This window comes from Falco biarmicus, chromosome 1, assembly GCF_023638135.1.
Source record: "Falco biarmicus isolate bFalBia1 chromosome 1, bFalBia1.pri, whole genome shotgun sequence".
NCBI classification, from domain to species: Eukaryota; Metazoa; Chordata; class Aves; order Falconiformes; family Falconidae; genus Falco; species Falco biarmicus.
In genome coordinates, this window is record NC_079288.1 from 37187352 (window position 1) to 37208232 (window position 20881).

Sequence of the window (20881 nt, forward strand, 5' to 3'; positions counted from 1 at the left end):
TTTTCCTTACAAAATTACTACAGAGCCAGAGAATGTTCTCAAAGCTGAATGGCGCATGTCCTGTTGTCAAGCCGAGATTACAGGATTGCATTTTCATAAAACCAGAGAATATGAGGTCACCTGCTAGCAATCTCTGATGCTTTATTTTTCGCTCTCTAGGCACAAACACACCCAGTTTCCCCAGCTAGCACAGTTCAATAGACATCATTATTTCCTGTGTTAAAACACACTATAACGAGAACTATCACTAGGGGGGCAGGGAAATATCCCCTCTGTAGTCTCAGCCAATGCTTGAGAATAATCGACAGCCTCCAGGAAATTCATTCCAGGTTTTACTTCAAATACAGGACTTCTCAGAAAATGACATCCTTACCTAGATCTAAGTATGATACAAATATAAGCAAAGGCTTTTACCGCATGCTTCACCAGCAGGATCTCACCTGACACCCCTCTCGCTGGTCCCTGAGCAGAATATAAAACATTGTTTGAAAGGACTGTTACATTTTCTCAAAACCTATCCTTGGCTGTACAACTATGGTTTCAGGATGTGTCCCCCCAGGCAGAGCAACAAAACCACTAGCATTTACTGGCAGCATAGGGGACCTAACATCATCAGGAACACATGCTTTCCTGGGATCTGTATGTTTCTTCTAACAACACAGGGCTGGCATCTGTCTTGACTTGAGTTATATTTTAACCTACATATAAATAATGTGACCACTGTGCTCTGTTCATGTTGTAGTCTGGTATGCAATTTTTATCTTCAGCTTCCTGTGTTGTCCTTTGGGAGTCTGGAAGTGACTGCAAATCAAGAAAGCAGTTTCTAGTCTGTCTCAGAACTGAAATTAACATGTCATAGCACCAATTAGGGTTGCACCCACAAGAAATAGGTTGTGTCCATACTGCTCAGTGTAAAAAACCAAAAACAAAACCAAGTCATTGCCACTAAAGCTTTGCCTATGGCTTCAACGCTGCTGTGAAAGGATCAGTGAGGTGGAAAGGCTGGGCTGTCACGAGTGATACTTGTCCTCTAGTAATATGGCTTTTAAAACCAACGTTACTCCCATTGCACTCCTCATTGCCAGGTGCTGTTCATAACTGAATTCTTCTTCACACACTAGCATTTCTTACTTAAAATTGTCAGTCCCTAACCTTCCCATGATAGCCTAAGGAGCAGGAGCAGATTAAAACCCAGGATGCTAAGACAACTGCTCAGTGGTGTGGGCTCAAGCTAAACTCACCCCAAAGTTCACCCTCTCCTGTCCTTCCTAACACCCTGGAACTCCTGTTTTCTCATCATCTACCTGCTCTCTGCCTCTGAAACTCTCACTGATTCACAGAAACCTGCTTGCTGCTCTAGCGTCATCCTTATGCAGCTGCCAGGAGAAGCAGCTGCACTTCTCCAGTGATGGCCACCTCCAGCAAACTCCCACCAGAGCAGCATACCCAGCGCTCGCCCAGAGGCTGCTGACAGGGCTGAGGGGAAAGTGACACTGACAGCACCTACACCCCTCATAACTGGTGCCAGATGGGAAGCACTAGGGAATGAAGGCAGGTGGTAGTGCATCACAGAAATGCACGCAGCTTCCTCTTGTATCATGCCCTATAAGTAAGACTATATCTTAGTCATATGACTCAACTTATCCTTATCATTCGCAGAAGGTGTGACAAGAAGTTATTGCCCCCATTTGCAGATAGGAAATAGGGCTGGGAGCTGGAAATCAAGTCAGACAGTGAATCAATATCAACCCAACGTTGGACTTCAGGACTTCCTGGCTCTACACAACCCAAGTGTTCAGGGCATTGCTCAAGGCATCCTTCCCTCTTGTCAAAGCATTATTTACCAGTTACAGACCAGCTCCACAGAAGGGTGGCTTAACCCACTGATCTCCACACACTTGAAAGCCAGAGTATGGATGCATGAAGTGTCTGTCTACCTGTCCCCTTCAGGGCTGTAATCTCAGACTGGCTGCCAAACAGATGAGCAACCCAAGCTCATTTTGTAATACCTCCTGTGAAAAGCACCATTATTTACAGCAGACCATCTCTGTCAGAGAAGAACAGATATGAAGCTACTCTGACTTGTAAGGCATGTTTAGAGCTTACCTATGCACTTTGCAGAGTGACTTGAAACTGCAGAGTAATGACGATGACTTCGCTGCAGTGTGTCCTCCGTGCTCTGCCACACGGACATCACGCAGGGGGTGCAGTTCTTTCTTTGGCTTAATGCATAAAACAAAAATTCAGGCAGAGCTTTAGGCTGAAGGCAATGGCAGTAAATCTCAGCATGCAACTTCCCCATTCAAGGCCCAACTTCACACTCGTTTAAAGGATCTATTACAGTAAAACGAATGACTTGGTTTCTGGCGTAAGATGTAGGACATGACTTCACAATGCAGAATGAAAGCACCACACCAGTATATGTATTATCACAGACAGTTTTGGCAAAAGAGATGAGAACCAATCAAGTGATAAAACCAATACTTATCAACACAGTTTATATGAGCCAAACAATTACGTGAAGTGTATTACTCACTGTAAACTACATATGCCTTCGGTATTTATTAGCATGGCTTATTCTGCCAAAGGGTAACTCCATTCCTGTGCTTCAGATTTTGATTTCAAACTGATATTGCTAGCAATGAAGTACAAATGGGGGGACAAACAAAATCCATGAGGTTTCTCTGTCACTCTCTGGTCACTGTTGCGCATGATACCCCAGCAGAGCTGAATGTTACAAATAAGCCTGATAAAGAGAGAACATTAATGTTCACTACTACGTTTTCTATTCTGCCTAGTGGCGGTTTAAAACAGCTGCCTAGCTCAGGGTCTTAACCAGCCATGTAGGAGCATCTGCACAGTGCACATGACCATACAGAGAATATGAGAGTAACCCATCAGCAGTATAAAAGCTACATCTAATTCACACAAAGTGACAGAGGGCAGCTGCTTCCAGCAGAGGTTCAGCCCAGGGAGCTGGTGTGCAATGGTCATTAGTCTCCCTCCACGGAGTCTGCTTAGGTATTAAGACAACAGCTGCAAATTAGAAAGGGATGGGGTTTACTTATATAATAGGATTTTACACTAAACTTAGCAGCTGCTTTTTCCAGAGTCAAGGTTTGTGATTTCTTTGACAGTAAGGATCTTTTTTTTTTTTTTTTTTTTTTAAAGCAAGTAATGCCAATGGATATACATTAACAAATCCACACAAAATGGAGATTATGTACTGTGCACTGAAAGCTGTTCCCTAATGGGTTTTGGAGCACTTCTGGAGCCAGTCAAGCACAATTCAGACTTTCATTGCCCCCCACTTCGTTCAGAAAGGCCAGCCCTGTCCTCGCTGCCTCAGCTACCTTCTGAGAGGTCACGTGCTTCAAAGGATCCTCTTCAGCAAGAGCTACACGACAAACGCTTCTCCAGCCCGCCAGTCCCTGCGCTTCCATTTTCACGGACCGATTATTCCCCCTTCAGCAGCTGTGATAGAACAAGGTAAGGACCGAACCCTCCATGTATCAAATCCCGTCTTTGCCAGGCACTGGCGCCGAGGAGAAACCGCTGCACCCACACAGTGACCCCGACTGCAGATTATGGCAGTTCTCAGGACCCATTGTTCATTTCTCTTTTTAACCTCTAAATTCAGTCTCCGTAGAGACTGTCAAAAATTGCCAATGCCGACTATATTTCAAGTCGTCATGGCGGGGTATTGGGAAAAGTTTTCAATTAGCAATAATCGCGCCTCGGATTAACCTCATTGGCTACGATACTGCCACTGCGCAAAGCTGACCCCACGCCGCCGCCACCGCCGCCCCTCAGGCCGGGGCCGCCGCCCCGCTCCCGGCGAGTCCCCTCCCCGCCCGCGGTCCCCCCCGCGCTTCCGCCGGCAGCGCTCCCCGCCCGCCGCCGTGCCCCCCGCGCGCCGCCGGAGCGAAGCCCCCCGATTTTCCCCTCCGTTCAGCGCGCCGGGCCGCCGCGAAGCTTGCTGGGAAGGAATATGCAAAGTAGGCGTGCCGTCAGTGCGGGCAGCCGGTTGCCCACCGGCTCAGCGTACCGTTAGCCCCATCTCGAGGCACCCCAGCCTGCGGGGGGCGGCGCACCACTGCCAGCCCCGAGCAGACCCAGCAGGCGGTGAGCCCTAGGCCAGCCGAATCGTTCCCCACGTATCCCACCCAGCACCAGCGACCCAAGCCCGGGAAGCGCCAGCCCCAGCGACCCAAGCAGCCCCGTCCTCCGCGAATCTGTCTTTAACCATAGGAAAGCAGCCTCCGGAGAGGCCCTCAAAAATTGCCGATGCCGACTATATTTCAAGTCGTCATGGCGGGGTATTGGGAAAAGTTTTCAATTAGCAATAATCGCGCCTCGGATTAACCTCATCGGCTACGATACTGCCACTGCGCAAAGCTGGTAGCTGTCTGCGCCCTGCCGACCCCCCCCGCCGCCGCCCCGCCGCCGCGGTCAGAGCGCGCAGTCGCGCCCCCACGCGCCCCCTCCGGCCCGCGCCGCCGCGCCCCCCGCGCGCCCCCGCCGCGCTACCGGCGGGGCCGGGGCGGGGGATAACGGCGGGGGAAGGCCGGGCAGCGCGGCCGCCGCGCCACGCGGGGGGTGCCGGGAGGGCGCTATGGAAATGAGCGCCAGGGAGGTGCTGCCCCTGGCGGGGGGGGCGGAGCGTACGCGGCGGATCGGGGGCTCCTGGGCCCCGGTGGCACCACGGCAAAGGCTGCACCCAGCGACTGGAAAACACCTTTAAGATTTTTAAACGGTAACAGCCTGACGGCCGTTTAGACTCACAGAACTGACAAAGGGTCGTGGCCCACGGCCCCGCAGGGTTGGCACCGGGCAAGTGGGATGCGCTGCGCTTCTCCCTCGCGATGGCAAAATTACACAGTGCTATATACAGGCTCGGGCTCGTCTGGGCTTTGAAATAACTGTAAGAGGCAAGAAAAATAGATTTAAACCTCCTGCAATGTTTTGAACTAATTAGCAAGAGCTATTTGGAGACTGCATTTGCAAAGCAGTCCAAATTACCAGAAAGAGCCCATTCTGTGTACAATAGGTGAGCACCTAGTAGCTGGCTGCTACCGTGCAGCAGTCTGGACTTCTTCCTATTTATTTGCTCTTCAGAAAAATAAGGCTCCTTTGAAACAAAAAGCCCAAACCCCTTGTTGCCAGGCAATTTGTACAGCTTATGATGTGATTATTGAGACCGAAACCTGCACTGAGCAGACAGGCGTGATCGGTTCCTGCCAGGGGGCACAGGGCAGGCAGCAGGCAGGTCAGCACAGCCCTGTGGTTAAAAACTAGCTGCGTTGTGTCAGCTCTGGCATGGACCAACAGCACATGCACAGCACCGTGGGCCACACGAGGACTCAAAGGGGTCACCACAAGTAGCCACTCCTGCCTGCTTAGGAAGGAGGATCTGCAGGATCAACTGGGAAACATTGGAAGAAATCCCTCCCACTAAAGGGGCGCTGAGGAGTGGAAGCAACTGGTGCAGTTCTGCAGTGATGGGGCTGCGCTGATCCAACAGCTCATTTCGGTGGAGAGGTGGTCCCGGCCCTCCCTGCTCCCTTCTGCCAGCTGTCAGGTTCCACTGAGCCAGCTCCCCAGGCCAGCAGATACCCACCTCCTGCAAAGCCGTAAAGGGCAAGGCAAGCCAAGCCCTAGGCTGAGCCCAGGAACGTGGTGGTGAACTGTGCAACTGCTATGAGCCCTTTGGTGGCTCAGAATTTAATCCTGAAGTGGCTTAGGGTGTCTGACTGTGCCCTGGCAGAGGTCCAGCCAGATCAAAGAAACAACTGCCCTCTCATTGTTCATCCACACCTCCTCTGAAAGCTGAGCGGAGATCACTTGTCCCATGCCAACCTCTTGGGTCTTGTCCGGCCCCACTAACTGCAGGACAATGGACCAGATTTTCATTATTTGTCCATCCTTGTTGCCACAGGCTCTTTCTACATCTATCACCAAAAACTTTTTTGGATCATCCCATCCATCAACCATGAACATCAGGACTGCCAGATAGGCCCATCTCTCCTGGGGCCAAAAGAAGAGTGCCAAAAAACAGTAAATCTATCAGCCCAGCATGCTCTCATAGCCTCCAACAATTTACATCTCAGGGAATTCCTGAGCTAGAAGAGATGTCTTTAACAGCCCTCAGGGGATTTTTGTTCCGTTATTTGTTTAGTCACATTTTAAGCCTAAAACCTGTTAGTATCAAGTGAAAAGGAAATGCACCTTTTAGAAGGACAAGTATTTACAAGGCATTTGTCAAAGCCATTACTTGCCTTTGTATCAAATCAAATCTGAATTTATTGTATGTTTCCTTGAGGGCAGCTATACAGCTCCTGGCGTTTTCAGATTAACTTTATCAGGTGTTAGGAACTCGCGGGTTTTTTCCTCTGAAGCATGGGAATTGTAGTCTTCGTGCTTAGGGCTTAATTTCTTCGAGAACTACATTTCCCAGAAAACTCCTCTTCCGGCAGGTCTGCCCTTCCCTGCCGCGGTCCGGCCCGGCAGCATTATGCAAGGTAAGCTTTCAGGCGTTATTCACCGTATCGCTCTTATTTCATTAGACGTGTTCGGTTCGGCTGTTACCCCCCACACACACCGTCATTATTACAGCAAAAGAGACCCGGATGACGTGGGTGTCCCTCTGGATTTCTGGCCTGTAACCATTTGTAGAAATCTGTTTATCTTCTCCCTTGAACTTGTCTGATCTCTCTGTGGAGCATTTTTCATGCATGTTAAAACCAAACTGTAACCTCAGATTTCGATAGGTACATATGAAGAGTTTCATTTATTATGTGCAGTAGTTGCTATTTTTTTAATCTGAGCAGTTTCATTTCAAAAGCAGTTTTGCATTTCACAGGAAATACTCCGTCCTTTCTAAGTTTCTCTTCTACACTGTCCTACTTCGATGCTTCACAGCACCTCTCAAACATACCTGTTACTTTTGCTGCTGGGCCTACCATTGCCTTTTCTCCCTTGTGGGCCAACCCATAGTATATCTCCATGTCATTCCCTCAAAACATTTCCTTCTGAGAGATCATTTGATCATAAGGGACAGGAACAGAAAAATTTCATCAGTGAAAGCAATTTAAATACTGTCAAACTGGCTTAACAGCCTTTGGGGAGCATCATGACAGAAGTTAGTCTCAAAGCAAATTACAATTTATTGATAGACTTTGTCCCTTCGTATTAATTCATTTGGAAAGTTAAGCCTCTTCTGAGGGAATGCCCAACACAACTCCTGCTAAACAGTAAAACAAGGCAAAAATCATTGCAAACAGAATCACTGCTTAGATTTAAAAAGTAATTCAGACTATGGCAGAAGTCCAATCTTCCCTGTAATTCAACTGACTGTGACACAAAGGCTTGAGGACTGGAGATTAACTGAGACAAATCTACTCTTCGGCACTAGCATCAATCTAGAATGACGATACTTAACAGCTGAACACCCAAATTTCAGATCTATTTAAATATTGCTCTATTTACCGTAAGAAATGTTACTTGAGGGGGACTGGGGACTTGAGGCAAAGCAATTCAGACACAGCAGGAATTTTAAAACCATCCAGGCAGTGAAGCACAGGCCATCAAAATTACTTGGGTGCCAGCCTTTTAGACACATAAGCTCACCACTTACATACCTCTGATTTTCTCAGAGCCACCACAGATCTCACAGACACGGCAAGTTTCCTGTAGGCAGCATTTACGAAACTGCCCATGTGCTTTAACCATCTGACAGCTAACAGGCTGCGCAGAGCCCTCCTTCAAACCACTGCCTCTAACACCTGAACAGGATCTGCTCCAGCAGGCTGAGGACTCTCCCAGGGAGACCCAGTCCCTTAGGTGTCCTCCTATTAATTTGTAATGGTGAGGGCAGAAGTGTGAGTGGGCATGAAGCTGCATGCAGGTGTCCCACACTACCAAGTGAACTCTAAATACCAGACTATCTGGGGCCTGTTGCAACCACTTTTTAGAGATCACCCCCTTTTACCAGTAATTAAAGTCATTCCTCCTCTCATCTCATACATAGATCTCATACAAACCCCTTTGCTAAGTGAGATGGTGGGAGGAAGAAATAGCAGACAGTTAATTCTCAGTACAGTTTCTTTCAAAATGTTTTGTACTTTATATGCAAAACCCATAGAAAGGCCCACAAAAATAGTGAAATGGAGAAAAGAAAACTGCAGACTACTAGAAAAACCAAACAAAATTAAGGTCCAAACCAATCCGCTCCTGTCACAACAGGTCCCGTGCACAATTCCAGGCCGCTTGTCAGCAAAGCCATCCTGCCACCTGCCTCCAACAGGGCATGCCGTTCCTCCCTTAAAGCAGGATATCCCTTCCATTCCTACCTGCCAGGCAGCTGTTTCTGGACCCCACACATCTGGGTGATCCCTTCTCTCTAAGTGAGAAGCAAAGCAGTACCCCTCTGCCTCTCCACTGACTATGAGGTGGTGGCACCCACAAAGGAGGATGTGCCAGAGGCATTTAGGCAGTGTCCTAATCATCTGCAGTCCCATTACAAGGCCTGTTCTGCACCAGGCCTTTATTTAAAAAAAAACCAACACAACAACCAAACACCACAACAGGAGTAACTCCAGTCAAGGCCTTTGTCCTGATAAAGCAACATTTCAAGGTTGTTTTTCGTTCCCCACAACACATGCAAAGGATGAGGTAAATAGAAAGGACTGATTTGGAGCAGGCAGAATGTTGAAGAAAGCAGAGCAAGAGTCCCTTCTGAGGAGCAACCAACCAAACAGTGCCTCTGGGGCGGGGTGCTTGGCCCTCCTGCCATTTATTCTCTACCCTGTTGCATATATCTGGGAAAGACTTTGCATGCTCTGGTCTTTCTGGGCTCTTTACAAGTCCTTTTAGGCAGCGGTGCTACACACTGGGACAGAAAGAAGGAATCCTACAAGTCAGGGGTGCCAACTTTGTCCTTGTACCTTGAGCAGTCCTCAGTGTTGCTGTCTGTCAAAGGACATACAAATGCTGTCTTCAGACTGTGGGCTTTAGTTAACATTTCCAAAATTATTTGTGTTTCTTTACTTAAAACAGAGCAACAAATAATTATTGGCATAATTTTCCAGAGAATCCCAAGAAAATGGGATTAAGGACATGCTCTTTGCTTTCTTTAATGTGCTGTGTGTTCTGTTCTTGGCTTTCAGCTGAACATGTTCTCTGCTAGGAAGTTGTCTGGAGTTTGCAGAGCCATCAGATTCCATCATTGCAGGTCCCAGTCTGTATCCAGAACCTCTCCAAACTTGGCTTTTGTGCCAGCCTGTCTTCCCCCAGATCCTGTGGAAGTAGAAGAGCTGCAGCACTTTGTTTCTAACTCCAAGAGGCTGTTTGTAATGACTGGAGCTGGAATCTCAACTGAATCTGGGATCCCAGATTACCGCTCTGAGGGTGTCGGACTCTACGCCAGGACAGACAGACGGCCCATCCAGCATGCTGAGTTCATCCGTAGTGCTAGTGCCCGGCAGCGGTACTGGGCAAGAAACTTTGTGGGCTGGCCCCAGTTCTCCTCCCATCAGCCGAACACAGCACACCTGGTACTAAGAAACTGGGAAAAGCTGGGGAAGCTGCACTGGCTGGTGACCCAGAATGTGGATGCTCTTCACACCAAAGCTGGGAGCCAGCGCATGACAGAATTGCACGGCTGCACACACAGGTACTCTCTGTTGGCAGAAGGAAAATGGTTAATCCTCTGGTCTCTTGTTCAGGCTGACTGACAAGCAGGTGCAGTGTTGGCTGCTGAGAAAGGAGGCAAAATGTCAGTTCCTGGAGATGACATGCTCAAAGGTGGTGTTGCACTGTGGTGGAGAAAAAGATCACAGAAAGAGTGCTATTCACAGCACAGTATTTAAGAAACCTGGAACACCACTCCTTTTTTTTTTTTTGGAGCATTATTTGGATGATTTCTCTTGAGCCTGCATCAGTCAGAATTTCCCCATTCCTTGCTACAGCAAATGTCCTCTTAGTGAAGAGGACAAGGGGATCCCAAGGATGCAAGATCACCCAGGGCTAATCAGAGCGGATTAGTGCTAGAAATGCACAGGATGAGTAGACTGGAGAAGGGCCACAGCCTAGCTGTGATCGCCCAAAGTTTACAGAAGAAAAAGCACAGCCTGAACTGTGAGAGGGGATGCACGGTAGGGTTCAAAGCACTTCCTCTATAAGATTCCTACAAAGCAACAATCAGAGGTAGAAAGACAGCTTCTTGACCTGTACGGTTTGGTAAATAAATGTGCATAATGATGACAGACTTCCAGGCCTTCTAAGGAACCAGTTACAGTCTCCAGATCAGCTGACATGAAACTCTCCATTAAGACTTTGCTCTCAATTTCAGGGTTTTCTGCCTGGCCTGTGGTGACCAAATCTTGCGCTCCGAGCTTCAGGAGCACTTTGAAGCTCTAAATCCTACCTGGAAAGCTGAAGCATTTGGTGTGGCTCCAGATGGGGATGTCTTCTTGACGGATGAGCAGGTGTGTAATTTCCAAGTCCCAGCCTGCAGTAAATGTGGGGGAATCCTGAAGCCCGATGTGACATTCTTTGGAGACACAGTGAGCCGGGAAAAAGTGAGTTTTGTGCACGAACGCCTGGCGGAATCAGACTCCATGCTGGTGGCAGGATCCTCTATGCAGGTAAATAGGTCTTCCTGCCATACTGTATTCCTATTTCTGTGCTACTCTGCCTGCAACAATCCTTGGTCCCACAGTTTAGGACTACTAATTGCTTGTGGATAAGAACAGCCCCTCCAGAGCTGCTTTGTATTTTATTTTTACTGTGGTTGGAATCTGGCTTCATGGTTAGCCTGGCCTGTTTTGGCTTCCCTGTCACTATTGCCAGTCTAGTTCATGCTGCTATAAATAACTCCATTCAGACCTCTCTCTGCTGCCTCCTCCATCAGTATGTTGTAGGTTCACAATTCCCATAAAGCCAAGACACCTAATACAATTCAGTCCTGCAGAGATCACCACCCAACATTTTGCTGCTTGACTGTTTAGCCTTTGGCAGCTTTCTAGGCCTCGTGGCACACTGAAATACCAGATTTTAGGACCTCTTGATTCCGAATAAAATTTTCAATAAGAGAGCAGAAATATCTCTGCTTGCTGCTTAGGATTGTCCTTTGTATCACCATGTGTTTTCTCCATTAGCTGCTTATCTATAAGGTAAGGTAGTTTAGAAACCCCAGTTGTTTAACCTGTGGAAGTTTTTGTAATATAGTTTGTATAAGATAATTTTTTTCCAGGAACAAGTCTGTTACATTAAAAAAACACTACTCTAATTCCTCCCAGAATGAGATAAAAACAGAGCTGCCTGATTGCCTTGGCTTCAGGATACTGGAGACAAATTCCTTAGGCTTGCACTTCTTAAGCTTATAATCCTTTGTACAGGAATGATTGAAATGCCTTAGGTTCATTCTTGTACTACCTAAGCTGGGCCATGTGAGAACCATCAAAGTAGAAGCATTTAAGTACCTATGATAACTAATAAAAACTGCTGCAGAGATTTACTAAAAGACAAGGACATTTCCCTTCAATGTACTATGAAGTTTCAATTTCTATGAACCTGCAAATCCTTCACTGACAGAGGTTAAAAGTTGTTCTTCTCTGTGCACTTCTGAATGAAGACATTTCCTACCTGAATTCAGTGCAGTTGCCTAACACAGCACGTACGTATGGCCCCTTTTCCAACTCTCAACAGCAACTATTTTAAATTTCCTTACTCCTTTCTGTAGCTCTTCTTTTGCCTAAGCTACCAGTAATTTTGTCTTCTGGTATTCCTGCAGGTATACTCTGGCTACAGGTTTGCTCTCGCTGCCCGGGAGAAGCAGCTGCCAATTGCGATCCTTAACATTGGGCCTACGAGGTTAGATCACTTTGCATCCTTAAAACTCAATTCCCGCTGTGGAGAGCTGCTGCCTTTGATTGTTGTAGATGACACAACAAGCTGAGCTTCTGTAGCTATCAGGAGTAAAATTATTTCTACAAGGTGAGTACCTCCCTGGTCAGTCACCTTACAGGGTAAGAAGATGGGTTCCCATCAAAAGCTGAGGCTGAGATGTGCTGATTAAAAATATGTCCCCACAGTGTGCACTAAAATATGGCTGTAAATTTTCATCTGTTCACATGGGCCATGATACTGTTTCCCATGATCATAAACAAAAAGCATACTAAGTGCTAACACTCCCAGAAAACTGGGCAAGAGTAGCCAGAAGACTCAGCAGTGTTGAATTCCCATCTGTTTGTCACTCAGAAAACTACAGAGTATCATCTGCGGATTCAGAGAACCTGATCAACACGGCCTTCGCAACTGACAATTCAAAAGCTGTGCCTGGTTGAACTGATCCAGCTAATCCTAATCAAAACACTCCTGTTTAAAATAATCAACTCCACCTATAAAGCAGCTTCTTTCTTCCCTCCATTCGTGCAGGATTCATCATCTCAGCAGGGGAAAACCTCAATCTAAGAGGCAGCTGTGAGATCCAGTGCGTGGCCCCTGATGACACCAGGAGAGGGCAGCAAGCCTCGCACATGTCAACCTGAGCAGTTTGCTCCATTGAAACTGTATCTCCACTTAAACAGGATGATGATGATGATGAAAAAAGTACTTTTCTGCCTTACTTTGCCATTGTAAACAGTGCCTTTTCATTCACTGGGACAGGATAATCAGACTACCATATCTGAGAACAAAATACCTTTCTTATAATTGTCCCCAGAGCAGAGTGAGGGACAGGGATTTTGACTGAGTGACTTGAGGCTATAGCACAGGGGGCGATGTGGAAAACCACAGTATCTGCTTGAGGATTCAGTACCACTAGCTGGCAGCTGTAGAGCATGCGAAGAGGAAAAGGAGGCAAGAGGAACTGCAGTTGTCATTTAAAAAAAAAATGGTTCAAAATAGTAGCTGAACAAGAATACTGCTCTTGTAAGAGATTATTTGAAAGCACAGACTACAAGGCTGACTACTTCCAGCAAGGAGGAGAAGTCAGCATTTCTCTCAACTGTCAGCTGACAAGCTAAACTGCTTACTATCTGAACCCTTTAAAAATTATATATTATTGAGATGCCAGAGGAGTTGCTTCAAGCTAATCTGACCAGCACTGCTTTCATTGTGGGCTGCTACATTTTCCAGAATGCATTTTTGAAGATGTTATTTAATTAATGAATAGCTAAGTAGTGAATTAAAATTGTTTACAAGATTGATACTATTTGCATTGTAATTTCCTCTCCCTCCTATGATTTATTTAAGTACAGTCTCGATAGCCAGTTTAAATTCATTTTTTCTATTGCAAAAATGCAGGATGCAATTACTAACAGCTGATGAATTAAGAGAGAAATACAATTAAATCTGTACAATAGGTCTCCCTCAGGAGGTAATCTCAAGCTATTAATAGATGTAATTTTCCACACTCCTAACAGGAGATCCATCACTATGAGGTAACCATTTTTTGTTGATCCTTAGGGTAGTGATGTAAGCCATATTAAACCATTTATGGAATAAAAGACAGAATCTTGCCCAGACTAAAACACTTAAATTTTCAACCCGACCTTCTGCAGGAATCTACCACTCCCCTTCTGGCTCTGAAGGAGATTAATTGTTGGGGTCTTTCAAATGCCCCAGGTCCTACTCTTCACATAACATGTCCTGTATTTATATTTTGACAAGAACTGCAACAAGCAGTTGGAAGCAGGGATGCCAGTCATCTGCTAAAAGGTCAAGTAGCAAAGCAAGGACAACTGACCATATGATGCTAAGTTCTTTTTTCCTTTGCTGTTGATTCAAATCCATGCCAGGCAGGAGCAAAGAAAGCACAGAATCTAAGGGATTCTTAGGCACCCAATTTCTGCAGAAGGTAGAGAAAATAAAGATAATGAACACATTTCAAGATTTGGCTATTATGGGTCAGAGGAGAGATGGCTTCAGTTAGAAGCCAAGCAGGATAAGTTCAGGACCACTACCTGCATTCTGCTCTCATTTAATGGAGATGCCACTTTCCATTGAGTTAGGTATCTGCTGTTCAGTAGTGAAGAAAGCTCACAAGTGTCACTCCATCTTTAGCACAGTACAGCGGTCCTGCTAACCACAGCTTTTGTAGAAATCATTGCTAAGGCATAGCAGTCTCCACACACAGCCAGGGAGCTTGCACAGAGTGTTTATTTGCATAGGCTTTTCCATGTAGGAAGAGAAGTTTATGCCTCCTTAGCAGAGGAACTAGGGCTGGGTTTCTCACTATCCATGTCATCTTCTGCACCACTTTGAAACTTGCATGACATAGGTGTATTAAAAATGAAGGCTGCAGGTTTAGTGCCAGTAGAGCCAGCATTTTGAGGAGGTGTGGGAGCATTACCAAGAAGTCTAAACCAATAAAACGTTTCCAGTGAGGACTTGGCATTAGCAACATGACAGGTAACTAAACCTTCCACATCTGTCCCTGCCTTTTCTCCATTTCAGCAGCTGAGCCTGTGGGAAAGGAGTCGGGGTGTCTCTTCAGCATCACTAAGTCATGTTACCCTGACCCTCTGCTGATTATACTATATACTTTTAAGTCATTAGGAGAATGACTTACAGTAAATTAACATTACAGTAAATTTCCTGTGCATAGTTTATTACTATAGGTTAATAAGCATATATACAAGTATATGAGGCTGAGATGAAGGAGTTCCTTTTTTTTTGGTTCTGCTAAGCTGATCCAGCACTACTAGAATTGACTACTTTTAGAGCAGGATCAGAGCACTTCACCTCTTAACAAGTTCCCCAAGACACCATTGAGAAATAAGTTCACTCAATAGAAAAATGCCAGAGAAAGCCTGAAGTTCCTACACAAAAAGCCAGATCTACATCGCTTTGATGCTGACTGACACCTTCCTGTCACTCCTTGGGGACTACCTGTGTGGGAAGATGCAATGCAGAGAGATAACAGCTACCAGAAAATAACTATGTCATTGCAGATAGCTAGCAAAGATCTATCCTAAGAAGTTTGTGTTCTCAGCTTACTGATGTACTTACCAGCCTGGAGGGAGTTACAGAAGCCTCCAGGGTTGAGTGCTATAGGATGTGAAGTAGCCATGCTGTGGGAAACCAACAAACCCAGTAAAAGAACTGACCTAGTGTTCAGCTTTATTCTCTCGGCCTATGCAGAATTCACAAGGGAGGAGGCCTTTAAAAGGGGGAGAAATATTGTTCCTAGAAGACTAAACAAAAGGATGGTAATCTTTGTGTTACTAGCTGAAACTAATGGAAAGTGTTACAGAGCTGGAGCAGTGTTCTCTTCCCCCATCACCCGGAAGGAAACACAATCCTTTCTACCTATCTTGTCTGCTTTAAGCCAGCCTTATCCTCCATATGATTCAATCCTCTTCTGCCTTTTCTGGCTCACTGTTGTTAGATCACCAATATTTTAGATCAGGGCTTGAAATCATAGCTCTGTCCACCTGTGGGTTGGCAAAAGTACACATCAGACACCAGCACAAGGAAATACTTTACCATGAAATTAGCTGAATCAATAGCTTATGCTCTTTCCTTTTTCTTACAGCTGTTCCTACCAGGACAAGCTCCTGAGGTTTGGATAGAGGAGCTGAGTGACTCATAATGGATTTTTCTGCTGCTTCTCTGAAAGTGGGGTTGGAGTTACCCGAAGCAAATAAAAACTTCTTCCTATCTGGCAAATCTTGTCTTTGTTTCTGGGCAAATTCTCAGAGCAAACTTTGTAACTGACTCCTGCAGCCGGAGAAAGATATTTCACATACTGTGCTCCAGTGAGGGCAGTACAGACTGCAGATGGCCTGAAGGACTTGTGCCTGGTGGGTATGGTCTAAGAGCAGCCTCCCACATCTTGTGGTCAGATTGCTCCTACTGACAGACCTGCTTATTCATGACTTCTGGAAAAGGACAAAGACCCTGGACATGGTGAACTTGGGAGCCACAGGAACCCTGGAATGAAGGCAGCTAAATCTGCTTTCTAGAGTGTTTCTTCCCCTGTTGTCCTTGGATGTTGTCCTTTCCCAGTCTTTGCAGCTGTGAGGAGGGGGGGGAGAAGTAAAAAAATATTTCAAACCAGTGCCAACTTACTGGTTTCCTCAGTCTATTCATTCAAAACCTGGGGCTTGGGCAGGACAGATGGAGTCTTCCTCTCACATAACCTGTCTTAGGACAACCCCAGGTAAACAATTGAAAGCAACAGTCCTAGAAGGCTGTCTAGAGTCAATCAGAAAGGAATGAGGAGGGTCTCAGCCAAATGCCTGAAGTCAGAGCTTCTTATCACTATACCCAGCCATTCTCTATGGTGTCTCAGTGTGGGGGTTTTGAGATCTGAATCTGGCCTTAGCAACTGTGGGTTTAGATTACAGATGAGAGAATAGTGGTGAGAGAATAAATTCACAATAGAGGACTTTGCTTCTCCAGTCCTACTGGTCTGGCCATTTTCATCACTGATAGATACTGCAAAAATATCTTTTGGATGCCAGATTCCTCCTGGCTGATGCTTTCTTTCTGTAGGGACAGGAAATTCCGGTAGATGGGCTGTTAAACAGCTTTGATTTGTTTGGCTGGAGCCTTAAAAACAGAAGTGGATGATGCATTTGGAATACCACCACAAAGGAGCCCATTAATCTTTTTCCTCCTATCTTACTGTTTCTTTGAGCTTTTCTAACTGCAAGGGTCCCCAACAGGGGCTGCGCAGCTAAGTGCTCTATCACCTATGTACTCCCAAGTCCTGACAGATACAGGAAACCATGCAGGGGACACAGACAGTAAGAAATTCATACCTGCTCACCCTGACAGGACAATTAGGCAAACAGGTAACAATTACTAAGGCTAAAAATAAAGGAGCAGGGAGGAAAAAGCATTTTGTGTTAGAGGGACTAATGCTATACAGCTGTGACTCTTACACATTACAGGCAAGTAGTTTTGAGTGAATGACCTAAGCGCAACTTGCCCTTGCTGAGACCCAGACCACATATGCAGCTTCAGCATATGCAAATAAGAAATGGTGTGCCTTTTTGCTAATACAAGAGGATTTCTGGGACATTCTGCTATTCCTTTATCAGAATACTCTTGGAAAAAAAAAAAAAGAAAAAAAACTCATTGAAAGATTTAGGCACATGCTGCATCCACATTTACAGTGTGATTCCACATCTTCACATTAGCAAGGGCCAAGGAGAAAAAAATCCAACTGAACTCTGTAATTCTAAAGACTGAATATCTGCAACAAGTCAATCTGTGCCCCAGAGTTCATAGTCTGACACAAACTGCTGCTGCTGGGAGAGCAGCAATGCTTGACTTTTCACTCAAGCAGACGACATATGACAAAAATCAGATTATACCCTCCTCTGTTCAGCACTTTGCATGACAGAACTTAACTGGGTTTAACAATTGACTCCTGTGTGCACAGAACTGGCCATGGCTGCAGTGAGCCTCCTCATTTCTGTGCACCTACTTCTACAATAAAGAAGCTGTGCCTGCAGGTAAGGAAAGCTAGAGGATCCTCAGGAAACTGAGGCTATCACACAAGTGGGATAAAGGCTGCCCTCTCACTAAAACGACTCCCTTAGTTGCTTGGGGAAAACAGCACTGGAGTGGAGACAAGAAGCAAAGGCTTCTTGATGCATTTTCACAGCTTCACATGAAGGGGAATAATAACCTCCATTTACTGAGTTGCACACAGCCAAAAGGGTTGAAGACAATTCCTAAAGCTCTGCCAGATTTATGGTGATTGGCCCTTTCAGTCAGAGGGAAATCTGGAGCTGTAAAGAGCTGATCAAAGAGGAAGTTGCAGCACTTGCCTGGCAGCAATTGGTTTCTGCTCAGGTGGTGATAAAAAGAGGGACATACAATACTGTATCCAGCAGCAAAACAGTTGAGCTGAGATAGTATTTTTTTTTAAAAAAAAAGACCACAGAACGCCAGCCACCTTTTCTTTTCCCCGAGCTCCTTCAGCAATTCACACAGGCAGCCCCCATGACAAAAACCATTTGGGAGCAGCAAGCAAGGCAGGAGGGGCATTTCAGAAAGGTGCGGGCTGAACCACTCCTCCCACCAGCAGTCTCCAATACCAGAATCCGGTAACGCTGCAGGGCCTTTCCTTATCCAGCTTGTCCTATTACACATAACCCTCTGCTGAAGCAGTCCACTAAATACTCTTAGGCTGTTACCAAACCCACAATACCACTACTTGGCAGTTACAAAAACAAGACAGTGCTTGCACGCGGCATTTAGCAGATGAATCATCTCAACCACTTCATAGGGAAGGAGGTATAGCTACCCATAAAGGACAGGGAAGGCTTTGCCCCCGTTTTATGCCATATACTATTAGGATGCAGAAGAAATGGAGTTAGCAGTAGTTGTCCTAGGGGTCCCTGCAGTAGCATTACTGCTTGGTGTATTGGAGAAGGGAGCAGAAGTTCCTCTTAGCAGCCTTTTACTCACCTCCCATACAGATAGGGTGTGAGGTAAGCATGTGCTAGCCACAGACTAAAAGCACAGGGAATAAATAGCCTACACGTTCACCTCACCCTCACTACCAAGGGACAACAGCAGTTCAAGGAGGTAAGGAAGCATGACAGAGCAATTAAACCAACTGACCATTTAGGTTCTTTCTAAACACAAGTATGCAGTTCAGCTCAATGGGGCACAGACAGCTGAGCATCTAAGCATTTAGTCAGCAAGCCCTCACTCACATCTAGGAAGTCACGTTCAAGACCTTGCATACACCATTGCAAGCCATCACCTCTGCTCCCTCACTTCTAACACTCTCCACCTATATTCACTTCTCTTCACATTATCTTAAAAACACTTCTCCCATCTATTAAGCTGGCATAAATTGCATACTTACCTCTGTACTGCCAAGTAACTGCTGTACAGCCACAGCAGAAACACCGTATTTGTATTGAACCTGCTCTTTTCTCTCTCTAGGTGGCAAAACAGTGTCTGGCTCTGGGAGCAAGTTCTGCCAGGTGTGTCTTACTAGACATGAGCAGTCTAACACAGGCCAGAAAGTCACTGAAAATGTCAGAGAGAATCTTGTGTTCCAGTCCTCAACAAAAAGTCACTGGTCTCTCAAAATCACCATGAAAAAAGTATTCTAAGCCTTGTTCAGATCTCCATACCACCCCAGTCTTTCCAAGGACCGCTCTCTACAATAAAATAGGGTAAGAGAGGGTGACCCAAGAGACATATATGGGTCCCCATTCCTCTGCCAACAGCAACAACCTTAGCATCCCACCAGCAGCAGGCCCAGGCACACAGACCCAACACATGGCAAACTTCATGGGACACTCTTTAACAGCTGATTATTTCACTTGACAGCAGAGTCACTGGCTTTGCAGGATTTCTGCACATCACAGCCTTCTCCAGGCCCAGCAGAGTTGGCTATTCCCAAAATACAGCTTGGTGAGCTAGAGATTTTTGGTGCTGTACATGCAGCATCAGTAGTACAGTTCCTCACATTTGGGCATGCAGGTGCTGTCCAAGAAGCTGCAGGCCAATGACACACTCCTGGACTAGCTAAGGGAGTGGGGACAGATCATCAACACTCCACAGAGAAAAGCAGGAAAAAGCAGCTCTGCGGCAGCTGGCATACCAAAATCCAGATATGGATTTGGAAATCATACTGGAAACCAAAAATCAGGCATTCAGCTTGGAGCCAGAGGAGCAAATATCAAATACGGACCTTAATTCCTCTCCTCACTTAAAGGAGTTTTAATACTGACCTCAACAGCAGTTAAGTTCGCTCTCTGAAAAGCGAGTCAAAGTATCATTTTTGGGAAGGGTTTGCAATACCCTTCACTGGCTGTATTGTTTTCTATAGCTTGTTTGTGAAACACTGGCAGTAAAAGGTGCTTTCAAAATACTGGACATTAATTACTCAGAGATGTTCCCCCATCTATTCTAACAGACATTTCTGCTCCAAAAGATGCATATTCTTTATGTCTGGGGGTTTTTTTCTGGGGCAGCCAGCCCCAGAGGCAACAGGACAGCCAAGAGGCGCACAGCGGATTCAAAGGAAAGAGGAAAACTTGGGTAGTGTTGCCTAAGGGACAGGGTACTGGGCTTGGAAGGATGAGACCAGAGCAAATTCTCAGTCCTTAGATGCAGAGAGGCAAAGTGGCTTTCTGAATGTCACAGTGTGACTTTTGGATTGATCAGTTTCCCACAATGTAATAGACATAATATGGTGGCCCATGCCTTTTTGTAGGGTATTCTGAGGTCTACTGAGAAAAAGCATGAAATAGATGGCAAATAAACAGTATCATTATTCTCCCCGAGATCTTTCCTGAATGATCAGGAGCAAAACTGCTTTAGGAAGGTGAAAGGCAGAGTCAAGTCAGCTGGGGTTTAAAACTACTGTTCCAAATACAGATGATACCTGCAATTCTGTGTGCAGCCCCCTGTTCTCTCCCTTCCCACTAAGTAAGGACACCAAATTACCACATTCTGCAGTTTTTCCTTTCTGCGCCACTAACTAGACAGTGGCAGAGAAGAAGTAAAGCTGAGCCTGAGAGAAAGAGCAACAGTACAAGCGTGTAGTAGTGGTCTCCAGGCCCAAATAGCAACTGAAACATGGTCATTACCACAAGCACAGTTGTATGCTCTGCATGTCTTGTCTCAGCTGGAGTACTTTCTCTTTCATCTCTGCAATGCCCATATAGTTAGAGTAATTCGGTTCTCCCTGCAGAGCCTGAAAAATCTTGGCCTAGAAAACAATAAAGAAGAGGAAGATAAGATGCTGAGACTTCATTTCTGTAATGTAAGCCCACAGAGCCACCCTCCCTCCAGCATCTCACACACCAGCTGCAATGGCTGCAGTGTTGTGTTAAGGCTTCAGAGCTCCCGTGCTTGCTGAGCACAGGGATACCTTCTATTTCAGGTGTACTGT

At 45.9% G+C, this 20881-nt stretch overlaps 2 protein-coding genes and 2 non-coding genes across 8 annotated transcripts in view; 1 reads left to right on the forward strand and 3 right to left on the reverse strand.

The window, feature by feature from the left end:
• Positions 1-3435, reverse strand: part of PXN (paxillin) — a 51905-nt gene extending 48470 nt beyond the window's left edge. The window contains exons 1-2 of the mRNA XM_056337127.1: positions 3354-3435; positions 2107-2222 (exon numbers count right to left, since the gene is read on the reverse strand). Of these exons, the coding sequence (XP_056193102.1) occupies positions 2107-2194 (88 nt within the window). The 5' untranslated portion in view covers positions 2195-2222; positions 3354-3435. The remainder of the gene's footprint in view (positions 1-2106; positions 2223-3353) is intronic.
• On the forward strand, positions 3213-15675 carry SIRT4 (sirtuin 4). 5 transcript variants are annotated; one of them, XM_056337186.1, is made up of 6 exons: positions 3213-3489; positions 6477-6521; positions 9233-9673; positions 10352-10646; positions 11795-11997; positions 15542-15675. In XM_056337186.1, exons 1-5 carry the CDS (start codon positions 3251-3253, stop codon positions 11957-11959), a joined length of 1185 nt encoding a protein of 394 aa, XP_056193161.1. In that variant the 5' UTR covers positions 3213-3250; the 3' UTR covers positions 11960-11997; positions 15542-15675. The 5 variants fall into 5 exon arrangements, with proteins under 5 accessions (XP_056193161.1, XP_056193168.1, XP_056193151.1 ...); XM_056337193.1 differs by lacking the exon at positions 15542-15675 and adding an exon at positions 12262-13211; XM_056337176.1 differs by lacking the exon at positions 15542-15675 and adding an exon at positions 12439-13211.
• Positions 3641-3781, reverse strand: LOC130143994 (U4 spliceosomal RNA). The gene has a single exon (XR_008819979.1). It is a non-coding gene; the product is annotated as a U4 spliceosomal RNA (small nuclear RNA).
• LOC130143995 (U4 spliceosomal RNA) lies at positions 4260-4400 on the reverse strand. The gene has a single exon (XR_008819980.1). It is a non-coding gene; the product is annotated as a U4 spliceosomal RNA (small nuclear RNA).
• Positions 15676-20881: the final 5206 nt, after the last annotated feature.